Below are 17,358 nucleotides of genomic sequence, written 5' to 3' on the forward strand. Positions count from 1 at the left end.
GGATGTTCCTTCTTTGTCTAAGACTTAAGTCAAGATATTATGTATTGTTTATTGATGATTATTCAAGAAGAACATTCATTTGTTTTTTGAAGAATAAATCAGAAGTGTTTAGTCGTTTTAAGGAATTTAAAAACCTTGTTGAAAACCAGGCTGGGAGAAAGATTAAATGTTTAAGGACGGATAATGATGGTGAGTTTTGCAATGCAGATTTTGACAAATTATGTGTAAATCATGGCATTAAGAGGCATAAGACAACAAAGTATACTCCGCAATAGAACGAAGTAGCAAAAAGGATGAATAGGTTGTTGATAGAGAGAGCAAGGAGCATGTTGGGAAGTGCTGATCTTGAACAGAAGTTATGGGCCGAAGGGGTGGCAACAATTGTTCTCCTACTGTAGCGCTAATTGACAAGACACCTAAGGAAGCATAGTCTGGTAAGAAGCCCTCATTAAGACATTTGCGTGTCTTTGGCTGTGGGGCGTATGCTCATGTACCTGAAGTGAGTAGGTCGAAGTTGAAGAACAAAGTAGTGAAGTGTATCTTCATCGGGTACGGTATTGTTGTGAAGGGATACAAATTGTGGAACCCTCTCACTGAAAAGGTGTTCTACAAAAGGAGTGTTATCTTTTGTGAAATGAAACCTATCTCACTAGAGAAGCCAGAGAAGACAGAAAAGAGAAAGGAAGCAGCTCAAATCCCTTTAGCTTCTAGATGGGAGGTATTTCAAACTCTAAATGAAGTTGAGAATGAGAATCCAACATTACCTGAGAATGAGGATGAGGAAAGCTCGAGCAATCATACAAGTGAAGAAGAGCATGATCGTGAACCTCATGTTGAACTTCAAGAAGTTTCGCCACAGGAAGTGAGGAGATCTACTCGGGAGAGGTAGCAACCTGATAGGTACGGTTATTCACGAAAGAGGTTTACTTATTCTATGTTGAATGTTAATTGTACCTATGCTTTGTTTATGGATGTTGATGAGCTTAGGATTGCCAAAGAAGCAATTAATATGTCAGATTCAGATTCTTGGTTGTCAGCCATGAAGGATGAAATGAAATCTTTGGAGAAGAACGAAACTTGGGATCTAGTACCCTTGCCTAACGGTAGAAAGCCCGTGGGATGTAAATTTGTGTTTAAGAAGTACAGTCTAGACGGAAGGATTGACAAGTACAAGGCAAGATTGGTTGCGAAGGGGTATTCTTAGAAAGAAGGGATTGATTATGGAGAAATATATTCTCCTATAGCTAAGCTAACATCTATCAAATTTTTGTTGTCATTTGCAGCAACACATGACTTTGAAATTGAGCAGATGGCTCTGACGATGACTTTTCTTCATGGTGATCTTGAAGAAGAGATATACATGTCCCAAGCAGAGTACTTTGCAAGAAAAGGTAAAGAGCATCTGGTATGTAAATTGAAAAATTCTCTGTACGGTTTGAAATAGTCATCTATAATGTGGTACCAAAAGTATGATACATATGTTTTGTCTTTGGGTTTTACGAGATCTAAATCGGATCACTGTGTATATTATAAAGTTGAAGGTGATTAGATACTTATTATTGCTCTATATGTAGACGATATGTTGTTTATAGGGAATAGAAAGGAAATGATTTCAGAATTAAAATCTTAGTTGTCCCCAAAGTTTGAAATGAAAAATTTAGGGTCGGCAAAATTTATTTTGGGTATGGAAATCAAAAGGGATAGGTTTGGTAGAAAGCTTTGGCTCAGCCAGAGAAAATATATTACCAATGTTCTGGAGCGGTTTAATATGATTGATTGCAAGCAATATGTAGTTCCAGTGTTACATGAAATGAAGCTGTTGGTCAATGATAGTCCAAAATCTCCTAATGAGATTGAAGACATGAAGCAGGTACCTTATGCAAGTGTTGTTAGAAGCTTCATGTATGCAATGGTCAGTATGACCCAGACATTGCGCAAGCGGTGGAAGTATTGAGTTGATTTATGGCGAATCTGGGCAAGTCACATTGGGATGCTGTGAAAAGAGTTTTGCGATATTTGAAGGGTATGCTACAGTACGTGATATGTTATCAAGGTAACTCAGTGGGATCTAATAGTTCGGGTAGCATTCAAGGTTATGTTGACGCAGATTGGGCTGGGGACATTGACAGGAGGAGATCCACCAGTGGATATGTATTCATGGCGAATGGTGGTGCTATTAGTTGCATGAGGAAACAACAAATTGTAACTACATTGTCAACAACTGAGGCATAGTATATGGCATCTACTCGTGCATCTTAGGAAGCAATTTGGCTTAAGTGCTTGTGTTATGATGTTGGCTATGATGTAGGGAGAATTACAATTTTTTGTGACAGTTGGAGTGCAATATGTTTGGCGAAGAATCCTACTTTCCATGCCAGGATAAAACACATTAATGTATAATATTATTTCGTTCATGACATGGTTGAAGATGGAAAGGTAAATCTAGAAAAGCTTGACACTCAGGAGAATGTTGCAGATGCATTAACAAAGCTAATGAACACAACTAAGCTCAAATGTGCACAAGCTCTGTGGGGCTTAAAGCCCCTCACTCTTGTTAGCCGTCTTGTGTGATTTCGTACTTCATCAAGTGGGAGATTGTTAAGATGACGAAGTACGGTGTTTTGCTCACCATGCGACAATTTGAAAACATGATTGAAATAATGACACCGTACAATAGTGTGAGGTACGATACGATGAAACACCATGCTATGACTGGGTTTTCCAATTTTAATATGATGAGTAATTTTGATGAGTATGGTGAAGTCCGTATGGTCATCTGGTCGAGTATTAGTGAAGGAGTCTAGAGTGACTCAAGCAATTGGGTGACTGAAATGTTTGCGTCAATGAGGGGATGGTAGACGGTTTTGTAAGGTAACTGTTTCTTTACTGAATTGTTTAACGAATTTGCAAGATGTATTAATGGCTGCAAGATTTGTAAAGAAGAGAGAATGTTGGAAATCAGGTTGATTGTAAAGGCAATCTGAGCCTATGAAAAGTTAGAGTTTTGTATGTAACTTGTTACTAGAATACAAAGTTGCTCGGGTTTTTGTGGTGGTGGGTTTTTTTTTCCGGAAGGGTTTCCCATGTTAAACTTTGTTTTCTCTATGTCTTGCATCTGATATGTTTGATAATTTATTTGCTTGCTCATCTTTGTTTTAAATTTGTTGTTGCTTATTTCCCTATAATTTGGCATTTGGAAAGCGTTTCCGCACCGTTGTTTTCCTAACAGAGCCTTCAATATAAGAAATATCAAAACATTCAATAAGGCCCTCTTGGCTAAGTAAGTTTGGTGTGTTTTCTATGATTCTCCCAAGGAATGGAACAAGATATGGAAGGGTAAGTACTTATCAGCATTATTGATTTCATCAATTCTAAACAGGTCAGTAATGGTTCATTTATATGGAGCAATGTTCAAAAAGTCAAAGAGATAATTGACAAAGGAATAAAGTGGAAAATTTGGAGTGGAAGGAAGGTCCTATTTTGGGAGGATAAGTGAATATAGGACAGCTCTCTTCTATCCTCAAAGGAGTTCAAAGATTTGATTGATTTATGTCAAACAAGATTTGGCTGTCATGTCTCTGATTACTAGATTAGCCAGCAATGGGCTGCCATTGCCTCGATGGATAGTAGATTAGAGCCTCTTGATAAATTTCTCTTTGGGCTCATCCTCGGGCATGGTATTTTTGACTCAATTGTCTAGAAGGGGATTTCCAATGGAATTTTTTCAGTTGCCTTTGCTTTTCAATTATCAAATGATAGAGATGGAGGGGAATGTCCTCATCCCAAAATTTAACATTTTTAACTGAATGTTAATTCAGAATAGAACTCTCACCAATGATAATCTTTGTAAAAGAGGTATCATGATCCCAAATAGAGGCTTTCTTTGTGTGCAAGATAAAGAGTCAACTACTCACTTGTTGCTTGGACCCCTCATGGTTGCTTTGAGAATCGCTAAAACTATCTCCGCGAACCTGAATCACTTTTTGCCAAAATTAAATTTGAAACCTTTTGCTCAAGTTAGTGAAAATGAAATTGAGATTTTCTAGAGATGGGATTTCAAGCTTGATATATTTGTTCATGGAAAATCTGATCACAAGCATAGAGATGGTCACACTTGGCTTTATGCTTCGAATGGTTGGGTGAAAATTAATCTTGATGAGGTGGCCAAGGGAATCCTTGGATCAGCTAGGTGTGGGGGAGTGGTTAGAAATGAGTATGGCATTGTTATTTCCACGGTGTCACTCTCCTTGGAAATTTAGACAAATCACCATGCAGAGGCAATGGGGGCTTGTCAAGGGCTAAAGCTTGCAAAATAGATGAAGGTATGAAGATTGATAATGTTTGTTTAGAAGGTGATACTAGGAATATAAAAAGATATTTAGTCCAACATCGTAGAGAAGCAATTTGATGTATGGAAAAGTTTTAAAAATTATTCTCCCATATATATATATTGTGAATATAATGGGGTGGTAGATGGCATAGCTGACTTAGCTGTGAAAAACAATGATAAAAGAAAATGGGAAGGGGAGGGTGAATTTAATTACGACATGATAAGCTTGATATCCCTCAATAGATTAAATGGAAGGCGAGGACAATCTTTTCCCCAAAATGCATGTGCCATGCCAGCTCATTGGAATCAATAATGGCCATGATGCTATAAAGCTTATTTGTGCAATTATTACTAATTACAACTCGCACGGATTTGTTTGTAACTATAAGATCTCTGCAAATGTAATAGCACTATGTGTTTTTATGTGTTTTCGAAGTGTAGATCCGAATGCATATTTATGGGAGTAGAAGAGACATGTCTCTTCATGAGACATGTCTCTATGTTAATCAATATTGATTATTTGAAGTTAATTTCCGTTAGACATTAGTAACAACTATATATACACACACACACACACACACACACACACACACATATGCATACATACATACATGTCTAATTGACGATTAATCAAATGCAATAATGTTTAACCAATAACCATAGAGAATCGACTCTAGATCAATTCAATCCGACTAAAGCTACAACATCAACACTCCCTCTTAGCTAGGGAGGATAAACACATGACTAAATATTATGTCACTGTAATATAAGAATATCCTCCTGAATGTCAAGTCATATGAAATTCACCAAATACTCTTTGCGTAATGGCCTCCTAAATGTCAAGTTGCAAGATATTCACCAATTACCATGGGTAATGACCTTTTGAACATCGAATTGCATAACATTCACCAATTACACAAAATGCTCACAAGATATGCGTACATGCATTCTCAATAATGCTCACCGTATGAACAGCTATGGTGTGTTTAAGGAATTTAATCCACCATGCAAGTTATCATTTATCGTGATCTGCTTAGACACCATAAGATGTCCATCACAATAGAAGGCCATGGTCTGTTTAAAGAACTTAATCCACCATGCAAGTTATCATCTATCCTGATTTGTTTAGACACCAAAAGATGTCCATCACAATAGAAGGCCATGGTCTATTTAAGGAAGTTTAATCCACCATACAAATTTACAATCTTTTATGATCTATTTTAGACATCATAAAATGTCTATCACAATAGAAGGTTAAGTTATTGAAAGATCTTCACCTTTCAATAACTATTATAGATACAAGTGATAATCATTTGGAAGTTGTCACTTCCTCATGATGTACACAGGGGGTAGGCCCATTAAATCATTCAATCACATGCATGACACCAAAAGTTTGTATGAAGTCAAACTCTCTTTGATTTTGATATGATCAAGATCTTCAAAGAATCAATTGAAACATATCCTCTATTTGCTCCTTTGAATGGATGTGTCAAAGACTCCCTCTAAACATCAATTTTCCTTTTCTTGCAATAATATTCTTGGAAAGATCAAGGCAAATAGCTCTTATAGTACGTATAGAAATACAAATAAGAGAGTTTTGATTTATTAGGAATACGATACTTAGAAATTGTACTTAAAAAATACTTATCTCAGATTGTAAAATGTTGCATCCTTTTGACAACTTCTTCCACTAAGCTCAATTTCCCTTTGCAAAATTTGTTGCTTTTTTTTTTACATTCCAAAGTCCTCATTCATTCTCCCTTTAGAGCAATAGTATGCTATGACAAAGTGACTAATTGTCCTTAGATTTTATTACCCATTGGGTAAACTTTCTCTCCTCTCCTTTATTAGTACTTGCCTTAGGCTAAGTACTATTGTGTCACTTGATGGATCCCTTGTTGATTGGTTATTAAATGAGTTCTTGTGTATCAATTAGAATTCATTGTATTTGATGTTTTTATATAATATTGTATTTGTTAAAGACTACATGCTAATTTTCTAACTTTATGATTTATATATATTAATTTCCTAGGTTTTAATTGGTTGAAAGAATTAGAGTCTTATATGCAGATTTATGAATTATTAAGGTCTTTTTTGCTTACATCATTTATATTTACCCTTATATTCTTTTGAACTAATTTTTTTAGCCTTAATTTTGGAGATTGTGATAATAAATTTTTTTCTTGTATTTAATATTATTTATTTATTTTGAATTTTAGCACCAATAGATGGTACATACTATTAATTTTTGTTATATTATAATATAGCTAGATTTAATATAACTATTATTGATTTAAAAATTAGATTATAACATAATTTTACATTATAATGATAACTAAATGATTTGTTATATGCATCTACTTTCTATTAATGTCAAAGTAATAGGAATATAACTTTGTTTTTAGTATTTTTCATATTCATTTAAGTCATCATACATTACTAAATCTTATATAAAAATATTATTCAATTTGTTATTAAGAAATATAATAAAATATAAATATCATATAATATATGCTTGGGAATTTTTTAGGTATTGATTCATTTGAGTCATAGCATACATTACTAAATCTGATATAAAAATATTATTCAATTTGCTATAAAGAAAAAACTTACCCAACACGACAATTGAAAGATTTGTTATATTCTAATATAACTATTTATTTCTACTCATATTTCTAAATAATTTATTTTCAATTTTAATAATAATATATTAAATAAATATTTAATTTTATTACAACTATTTCTTCTAAAGCAATTACTTAGCCACTATGTTTTGTCACCGCTCTTTATAATGTAATAACTTGTCCTTTTGATATTTCCTCTCAAACATTTGGTAGTTAGCACATGGGTCGTGCCGATAGGAAGGGCTGCCATTTAACTTTTCTTATTCTCTTTTTACGTTCTACCTGGGGGTTAAGTGGTGACCACATTTAATATGAATATTACTTCTAAATTCCTTTCAGTCCAACTATCCATTGATGTCATCACCTGAACGTCGCTGTCTATTGGTCTTCCATATATCTTCCATGTCATTTGCCTTTTCATACTCCACGTCATCTTGTTATACCCCAAACCTGAGATCTGGTTGCAGGTCGCAAATCCCAAACTATTTTCTTTGTTGCTGCCATTTGTAATCCATTACTGTATTCGATTGTTGCTTTGACTAGCAGCTATTTTTGTGTTTGTGTTTATATTGATCATTGTAGATGGAAGTTGTTTTTCCTGGATCGATTGTTATTACTGTTGACAATTGGCTAATGAAGATGTAATTGTTGTCATTTATGGCAACAAATAATGTACATGCTTGTAGAAAACTTCGGAAATAAAGATACTTAGCTTTTGGTACCTAAAAAATTGTCTTAGTATGAAATTGGTTTACAGCAGTTTATTGTTTTATATGTAACTCGTTATTGACATCATATTATGATTAGCGAAGTTAGATGGAGATAGTATACATGTTGATGATGATGTGTATAACCTCGTAAATTAGTACAGACTGTACGGAAAAGAGATATTCATGTTTTACCAGTGAAATAGAATAGTGGAATTAAAGGTAAAGGAATTATTTTGTTTACAAAATAATTACTTGACCAATTAGGGCCGACATCCTAGATGTTTACTCTAAGATGGAAAAGTATATTATGGTCTTAGCCGACCTAGCAGCAATTTGTGAAAAGGCATGGTATTTATGCAAAGAACATCTTGCAAATTCAAGTGTGTAAGTGTTGTGTTGAGCAATTGTATTGTAATAAATAACAAGCGAACTTCTATGAAATGATATATGTGAAGTTTTGAGAACCTGATTTTGTTATCCGAGATCAAGCTGAAGATTAGAGATCAGTCAAGAAAGAAGTTACATAACCTATATGCCAGAAGACTAATTACTTGTTTGGGCAGTGAGCTCTTCTTGCATCTACTGTACTACAACTCCTAATAGGGACTCTCTATACTGAATTTTCTCATTGACTCCTAACAGGGTCCATCCTCTAACAAGGAACATATATATTAATATATTATCTAGTGGGTATCATCCCCACGGGGTTTTCCCTTGGCCAAGGTTTCCCTAGTTAACAAAATATGGTGTTATGAGTTGTCTTTGTGCATGGTTATTGTTACTATTCAGCATTACTTGTTTACTTTCTTATGTATGGTTCAAAGTAATAAATAATATCCAGTTGGCGACTAAAGTTTGTAAATTACTAATTCACCCCCCCTCTTAGTAATTCCTATTTCTAACAATGACCTGATTGGTGGATATTTTAATTCAATGTCTGATGATTAGATCGAGACAATTTGGTAACCTAACATAGACCGATATAGCTGATTGTCTCCTGAACCTCAGATTGTTCGTCTCTCTTTAAGACTTATTAAATTGAATCACTCACTCCAAAGGCAAGTCTCTTGTGTATCATCAAACTCCAGCAGGGCTGAGAAAATCATTCATATCCATCATTTGCAGATTGATTGCTTAGTTCTATTTCTAAATCCAAGGTAGTCTATGGGCTTAAACCTTTTCTTTGTTACATTTGCAATCTGGCTCTCATACCATGTTAGTGACTATAAGATCTCTGCAAATGTAATGGCACTATGTGTTCTCCGAGATCCGAATGCATATATATAGGAGTAGAAGAGACATGTTTCTTCTATGTTAATCAATATTGGTTATTTATTTAATTTCCATTAGATGTTATTAACAACTATATATATATATATATATATATTGGAAATAAAAAAAACAGGTGCTAATGGGTTAAATTTATCTAAGATATTTATGTAAGGACTACAGCAAGGATACCGAACCATCTCTAATCTTTGGTGCTCAATTGAGATGGTTTTCTTAATCTAAACACAATCTGGGGCCTTATGGCCTTTTACCTATAAAAAACAAAACAACTATATATATAAAATTGACGATTAATCAAATGCAATAATGTTTAAGTTTTAACCAATAACCATAGAGAATCAATTCTAGATCAATTCAATCTGACTGAGGCTACAACATCAACAGGATTTTGGGTGAAGTTGAAGTTTAAAAGTTTTGGGCTTGCCATAATTCTCATTTGGCTTCTGCAACTGAATAATTGGAAAGACAACTCAATGGGCGTTGACCTTCAGAGTCAAACCTACCACATGTGAGCATATTCATTGGGATTTAGAAGTTTGGAGAAAACTAGATAAAGGAGTTGTGGTCCTGTTCGTGGAGAAATTGCATGGGCATGATATGAATGTGACAAATCTTTGTTGATGATTGGGATAATGGAGCCATTTGTATCCAAGGAAAGAAATTCATTATAAATGAAGATGTTGTAGCTGAAGCAACTGGGCTCTTCTCTGCAAGGCTTAAGTTTTTCAATGACAGGAAGTTAGCAGAGAAAGCGTTCATCAAATTCCTAAGACTGAGGAGGAGTGGGAGGGCGACAAGACCTGCTACGACCACAAGCAGCTCAAGCCCTTTTGGGAGCAGATGCTTAGAACTATCGTGGAGTTTATAACTGTCAATGGTAGGTATACTCGCCTTCATACCTACGATTTTATGTTTCTTAATCACTTCAGTACTAGGATTGTATTTATTTCCTTTTTTATCTGCTATCCTCCTTGAAATTGAGTATCTATTATCTCAAAAAGTACCCTAGGAAGGTGTTCATCAGGGGTTAGTACTTATTCTGTATAATCGTCTAAGAGCAAAAATCAAGGAGAATTCTAGAGTTAGGATTGAGGAAGAGTGTGAAGGAAGGGACTCTATTCATTCTGAATCTGAGGAGGATGGTGACCTGGAGTATGTGGAAACTGAGGAGGGTTCTAAGAGTAAAAAGAAGCCTATGGTTAGGAGGAAAGTTTCTACAAAGAAAAAGTCTTAGAGGTAGATGAAGGAGATCACATTGAAGATAGTGAGGATGAGTTACCTCAGAAGAAGGAAGTGAAGAAAATCCCTAAGCACACTCCTAGGAAGCTTCTTTTTCACGGGGATGAAGGAAATCATACAGAAGACAATGATGATGAAAACCCTGTTGGCGGGTCCCCAGTGGTTGGCCCGACCCAGAATTCTACCAAAAGACACGGAAAGGAGACTATTGTGGGGGCACACAGTGGAAAGAAATTTGCAATGCAAAAGAGGAGTGGTCCTGGAGAGATTTGCATTGGCTCTTCAGTTGTGATTATTACTGACGATGAAGCTAATACTGAAAAGGACCCTGATGATAATACTGCTAGTCAGAGGGCTGGCTTGGGGAACAAAATTAATATCCCTCTGTTACAGAACTTCACCAGCAATATGGTTCATGATGTCCCTGTTTCGCCACCACTGTCTGGGGATGAAGTGGAGGATATGCCTAATGAAGTCTTGGCAGATTTACGGTTTACTGAATTCAGGACAGTCTCCTTTGGACGTTCTTCAAACTGCCAAAGCCCTCTCTCTTAATGCTTTCTGGGTGAATAGATGGGTGTTTCATGAAATTAAGGGCTTGAACCTCATGCACAGAGCTCTTTCAGCCAAGTACAAGGAGCTGCAGAATAAGGTGGAACTAGGAGATGGCAATCATAATAAGGACCCTCTATGGACCACCCATGAGAAAAAGCTAATTGTAGATTCTGTGGAAGTGGAAGAGACTTTGAGAAGAGTGCTGGAGAAGAAGTTGGATGCCATTGTTTCTAGAGTGGAAAAGATGAAGGCTACTTGGAAAAAGATTCTTGAGCATAGCCTCAAAATTATGAATGAGATCCTCAGCAGTGAATACAAATACCTTGATCAGCAAGATGGAGGGAATTAATGAAAAGAGGGCAGTCATTATTGATGCTGATAAGGAGTAGGAAGAGCTGTTGGGACCAGGCAAGAGAACCGAGCCAGCAAGAGAAAGCTGGCCGTTACAGCCCAAGTGGATGATTTTGAGGACCTGGATAAAGTGGCTCACAGGATGATCGAGCTTGGGGACGAGGTTGGCTAGCACCATCAAGGAGCTGGTCTAATTTTGTGTCTGGTTCTGCTGTGTTTTGTTATTTTCTGTTGTTTCTGGTGTTTCTCTTTAGGTTTTATTTTCTGCTGGTCTTTACTGGCCTGCTGATATATTGGTTTTTTCAGCACTTCTCTGTTCTGGAACTGATTGCTATATCTTAATGTATTATGATGTAAAGGGTTTTAGGTCCCTCTGAAATCTGTTTTTCCCATTATCAAAAACTTCTATTGTCAAATGCTAGTATGTGAGATTTCAGAGACATGTTGGTTCTGTGCTGTCAACTAGAGTTTAATAAAAAATTGAAGTGCGTACTGAATCCTTTTCTGTGTGTCAAAGTCTCTGGAGATTGATATGGTAGCAGTTGTGAAGTCTAAACCTATCTTTTGCATTCCCATTCTTAATGTGAAAAGATTTTTTGTTTTCTTCACGAACAAATTACCCAAGATGAGGACTGGTGTCACTCATGCAATCAAACATCATATACCTATTGCCAAATGCTATCTATCTATTGTCATCGAAATCTTTTTTCGGTCTAGGTTAGGTTTGAGAATCAAGTGGAGGCGTTTTCCCATTCTCATGTTGTTAGTTAGGATCTGGACCTTATCTAGGCATTTCTGGACCAAGGCTTGGCAGCCCCCAGCAAGGCATCCACTGGCAACATAAAGTGGATACAACAATTGAAGGCCATCTAATATTTAATATAATTCCTTTTTGTCCATAATATTTGCGCTTGGGAATCAACTGCAGATATTTTTTGATTTTGAAATTTCTAGCCCATGTCCAAACCTTTACCTGAGATGAGCCTGGGCAGCTTTTGGCAGTCCCTAAGAAGGCATTTGTTGCCAAAAAAAGATGGCTAAACTTTAAGGGATAATATACCTGTTTGTGTTCAGGATGCTGATACGGCAAGATATTGTGGGTCTGGGTTTGTTTTTAGTTTATTATACATTAGAAACTTTTAATAAAAGTTATATGCATTTGCAGTCTCAAAAGTTAAGAACGCGAATTGAGCTGAGAATACCAAATAGCATCATATAATAAATGAAATCAGCTACCCATTCTTTTTGAAACACAAGACAATATCATTAGTAGCTACTAGCAGTTATTACCATAAATAGTAAACTGCAAATATCACCACTAAATAAATGTAACCAATGATATGCAGTAGACACTTTATATATGCTAAAAACTAAGGCATGTGTTGTTTTCATTAACGTGAAGCTAGAAATGATCACTTTTTACAGATAAATGCAACTGGTAATATTAATAATACAGTCAGGACTAGTAATTAATATTATTGTAACAAGAGAAGCCATTAAAAAATCCATTGACAGCTGTGCAAATCCCTTAAATTAAAACAATCCAAAATTATGCTGTTCAAGGACAATGCATTACAAGAGCATTGAGTGGTAAGCTCTTCAAGAAAATGGGTTGCAGGGGCACTGAGCAGAAGCTTTTGAAGAGAAAATTTATTGTGGTTCCCCGCATCAAAGTTTATGGTGTGATCTTTACAATTTTCTGAAATCCTAAATTTCATTTCCTGCCATTTCCTGAAACTGTTCATTCATAAGGCCTTACTTTGTGTACTGTTGTTATTCTAAATTTATTAATTTACCCAACATGATTGCTGTTATCAGGTATGCAATGTTGATTATTTAATGGAGAATGTTTATATCTCTGTTCAACTCTCAGTAAATGTATAAGATACCTGGTTCAGTGAAAGTGCATATATGATATTCTTGGTATTCCGAAGGAAGGAATGGAAAAAAGAAATTAATATGTAATAAATTGCTTTGAGTAGGAGTATAAGCAAGAAGTTTGGACACTAAATGAGCAATCTTCTCATTAAATTGCTACAAGGAAGGATGATAGGACCGGTGGATATTTTATGCTTCATTTTGTGGTTCCTGCCAACGGAGTGTTTTGGTTACATATAATGGTTAACTGACCTTTTTACATCTATTGAGTTTACCATTCATCTTGTATTGCCTTTTGGTTTATATACTTGAAACATCATATAAATATTTTATATTAAATCCTTTTGCTTTGGAACTTTGATCAGGGTTATGGGACACTTCTTATGGAAGAAGCTGAAAGGATTTCACGGAAAGAGCATAGATCAACAAAACTAGCTGTGATATCTGGGGTAGGCACAAGACATTATTATCGAAAGCTTGGTTACGAGCTTGAAGGCCCATACATGGTAAAATGTCTGAATTAATAATTCAGGGATTCAATCTGTATCATATTTTCAGTTACAATTTGTTAGGAGCAATCTACTATGATCAGGCATGGAGCTCTATGTGTGCTTTTGATCATTTTGGCTTGCTGTCTACCAATCGAGCTCATGACCACTTACAGTACTAGGAACCAGCAATAATTTGCTGGGCTGCAAGTTGTAAATATATCAAGAAAGTTACAAAATGTAGGTTTGTAGTTCTGGGAGTCTTTTGTTGCTTAAATCTCTTGTAATATGTCTGGTTAATCCCTGTCATTTTAAATTTTCATTTTGTATTGTTAATGATCGGGACGATTTTTTTTTGATAAAGAGCAGATTTGACATTATTTATGTTGTTTTTTTCCCAAAATTCTAATGTTTAAATTTGAGGTTGATTTCCAATTGGTTCTGCAGGGTTATCTTTAAACATTCATGTGCAATTTATTCACCACCTATACACCGAATTGTGTTGACAGAATTCAATTTCAAATATTAGAGCTAAGAGATTAAGAAAGATAAAAGAGTAATAATTATTGTCACACGAAGCGCAAGCCTACTTGTTTGAGAATCCAACTATTAATATCCCAACACGAGCAAGTTTTTTATATGCAAAATGCTATCAAGAGGGGATGCTACTCTCCACCTTTGTCAACATAAATATCTGTTTCTTTATTGAATTACCGATTTTGAAGCGAGCTTGCATAAAAACGTAATATTAAAATTATTCACAATAAACAAATTCAATCTACATGTTCGCAAAGGTGTATTATAGTCGGAGTCGAAGATAGTTCTACAAAGAATTTAAAAACCTGAAGGACTCGAGATGTGAGACAAAATTCTAAACTTTTTTCATGGTGGTGTGCCCTATACAACCCGAGTACTGGGAGAGAAAATTCCAGACTTCTTTTTAGGATGCTGCTATTCTCACAAATTGCACCATTGACTAAATTTCAAAAAAATTAAAACACAATAATTTTGTTTGAAATTTTCAGCATGTGCTCTTCATGATCTATATATTTTGTGATCGAAAATAGAAATTTTATTGAGAAAATTTTGCTGTGTTTTCGTGAATCTGAAAAAGAATCATGTTTGACTTTTTTTTTGTTGATCTTTGGTGCATTTTGTTTGGAGATCAGCCTACGCCTTTTTTTTTTAATGGTGGTGTGCCATTTTGTTGTGTGTAATATATTTAGTCATTGTTGAACGTGTAATGCTATTCTCTTGAAGTAGTATTTGTAGGAAAGCAATCTTGAACTAAACACGAGACCATCACAAGAAGAGTTATGCTGACATCTATTGTTGGTAGCACTTTATCTTGAAATAGACAAATATTTTCATATCTATCTCAGATTGATTTTAGTAGGAAAATAATAACAAAGTATTAAATAGAATGATTTTGGATGTTAGCACTTTGGAAGGAAATTGGACAATCATGTGTAGATCTTGTTTTGATAGGATTGAGAGTGAAGTCAAGAATTTGGTAATATAAATCATTTGTCAAACACTAGATATGTTATCAGACAAGGTTATGAATATGAACATCATACAAAGATTGGGCAAACGTTGTTTGAAAGATTGAAGCCTTATAATGTGAGGAACAAACAGTTTGAAACTTGTTATCTCATTGAATTTGATCTCCACTACAAGGTTTTTTTGAAAGTTTGTAAAGGTACTTCTGGTTTAAAATATACTCCTTTTAGTAGACTAAGTGAATTCATCTCATCAATTTTATGAGACCAAATATACCAAAATTCATTAACAAATAAATTGTGTAAAAAGAAAATGTGAAACATGTGTTGATTTGACTCTTTTCCCTTTGAAAAATGAAGATATCGATGTGATAAAAATGATAGACTCCAATAGTAACAATTGATGTAATAAATTGGAAAGGTGTATTATAGTCTAACGAGTCAAAGGATAGTTTTACAAAGAAGTTCAAACCCTAAAGAAGTTCAAGAGATGTGATACACAATTCTTAACTTTACTTCATGGTGGCGTGTGCCATTTTGTCATGTGTAATATGTAATATTGCTATTAGGATTTAACTGTGTAGTATTTAGGTCAAACTCATTGACCCATGTATCATGAGTAGTGATTCACACATGAATCCATCTCTCATGAGAATAAATGGAACACTTAGCACTCATTGTATCTAAGTGACGTTCACAGAGGTGAAGCCAGGACTTCTCGGGAGATCACCCATACCAGTACTACTAGAGCTCTAGCGTGCTTAACTATAGAGTTTCCTCCATGGTTAAACCCACTTTGCTTGCAACCCCATTTGCAAAACCTTCAACAAGTGTTGTGTCTTGTGAACCATTCATTTGAAAGCCCCTTAAGCTCATCAATTGATAAGTAGGAGATATTTTCCACAAGAAAGTCAAATTTTGATATTGCTATCAAGATTTAACTGTGTAGTATTTAGGCTAAACTCATTGAATTATGTATCATGAGTAGTGATTCACACATGAATCCATCTCTCTTGAGAATAAATGGAACACTTAACACTCATTTGATCTAGGTGATGCTCATAGAGGTGAAGCACTGGGACTTCTTGGGAGGTCACCCATCCAAGTACTACTTCAGCTCTAGCGTGCTTAACTAAGAAGTTTCCTTCATGGTTAAACCTACTCTGCTTGCAACCCTAGTTGCAAAACCTTTACTAAGTGTTGTGCCTTATGAATCATTCATTTGAAAATCCTTTAAGCTCATCAATTGGTAAGTAGGAGATATTTTCCACAAGTCAAATTTATTCCACATCTAGAGTTGGAGTAAAACTGGGATGGGTGGCCTCTTAGGAAGTATCAACGCTTCACCTTTGTGAGCATCACTTAGATCCAATGAGTGCTAAGTGTTTTGTTTATTCTCATGAGAGATGAATTCATGTGTGAATCACTACTCATGATACATGGGTCAATGAGTTTGACCTAAATATTGCACAGTTAAATCCTGATAGTAGTATCATAATTTGACTTGATGTGGAAAATATCTCCTACTTATCAATTGATGAGCTTAAGGGGGTTTGAAATGAATGGTTCATAAGGCACAACACTTGGTGAATGTTTTGCAAATGGGGTTGCAAGCAGAGTGGGTTTAGCCGTGGAGGAAACTTCATAGCTAAGTGCATTAGAGCTGGAGTAGTATTGGGATGGGTGACCTCCTGGGAAGTCCTGATGCTTCAACTTTGTGATCGTCACCCAAATCCAATGAATGCTAAGTGTTTCATTTATTCTCATGAGAGATGGATTCATGTGTGAGTCACTACCCATGATACATGGGTCAATGAGTTTGACCTAAATACTACACAATTAAATCCTGATAGCAATATCACAATTTGATTTGTTGTGGAAAATATCTCCTACTTGTCAATTGATGAGCTTAAGGGGCTTTCAAATTAATGGCCCATAAGACACGACACTTGGTGAAGGTTTTGCAACTAGGGTTGCAAGGATACTGGGTTTAAATATGGAGGAAACTTCGTAGTTAAGCGCATTAGAGCTAGAGTAGTACTGGGATGGGTGACCTCTCGGGAAGTCCCGGTGCTTCACCTCTGTGAGCATTACCTAGATCTAATGAGTGCTAAGTGTTCCATTCATTCTCATGAGAGATGGATTTATGTGTGAATCACTACTCATGATACATGGGTCAATGAGTTTGACCTAAATACTACATAGTTAAATCCTAATAGCAATATCACAATTTGATTTGCTGTGGAAAATATCTCTTACTTATCAATTGATGAGCTTTAGGGGCTTTCAAATGAATGGTTCATAAGGCATGACACTTGGTGAAGGTTTTGCAAATGGGGTTGCAGGCAAAGTGGGTTTAACCATGGAGGAAACTTTGTAGTTAAGCGCGCT

The 17,358-nt window shown here is 35.5% G+C and overlaps 1 protein-coding gene across 2 annotated transcripts in view; it reads left to right on the forward strand.

Moving 5' to 3' along the window:
• The window catches only part of ELO3 (radical SAM domain-containing protein / GCN5-related N-acetyltransferase (GNAT) family protein), an 85,737-nt gene extending 71,892 nt beyond the window's left edge, over positions 1–13,845 (forward strand). For both annotated transcript variants that reach the window (XM_089822697.1, XM_089822698.1), the window contains one exon: positions 13,343–13,845. In XM_089822697.1, the coding sequence (XP_089678823.1) occupies positions 13,343–13,501 (159 nt within the window). In that variant the 3' untranslated portion in view covers positions 13,502–13,845. The remainder of the gene's footprint in view (positions 1–13,342) is intronic.
• Positions 13,846–17,358: the final 3,513 nt, after the last annotated feature.

Source organism: Cupressus sempervirens, chromosome 3 (genome assembly GCF_028749045.1).
Source record: "Cupressus sempervirens isolate cs-2001-9-10 chromosome 3, ASM2874904v1, whole genome shotgun sequence".
In the NCBI taxonomy this organism is placed as follows: Eukaryota; Viridiplantae; Streptophyta; class Pinopsida; order Cupressales; family Cupressaceae; genus Cupressus; species Cupressus sempervirens.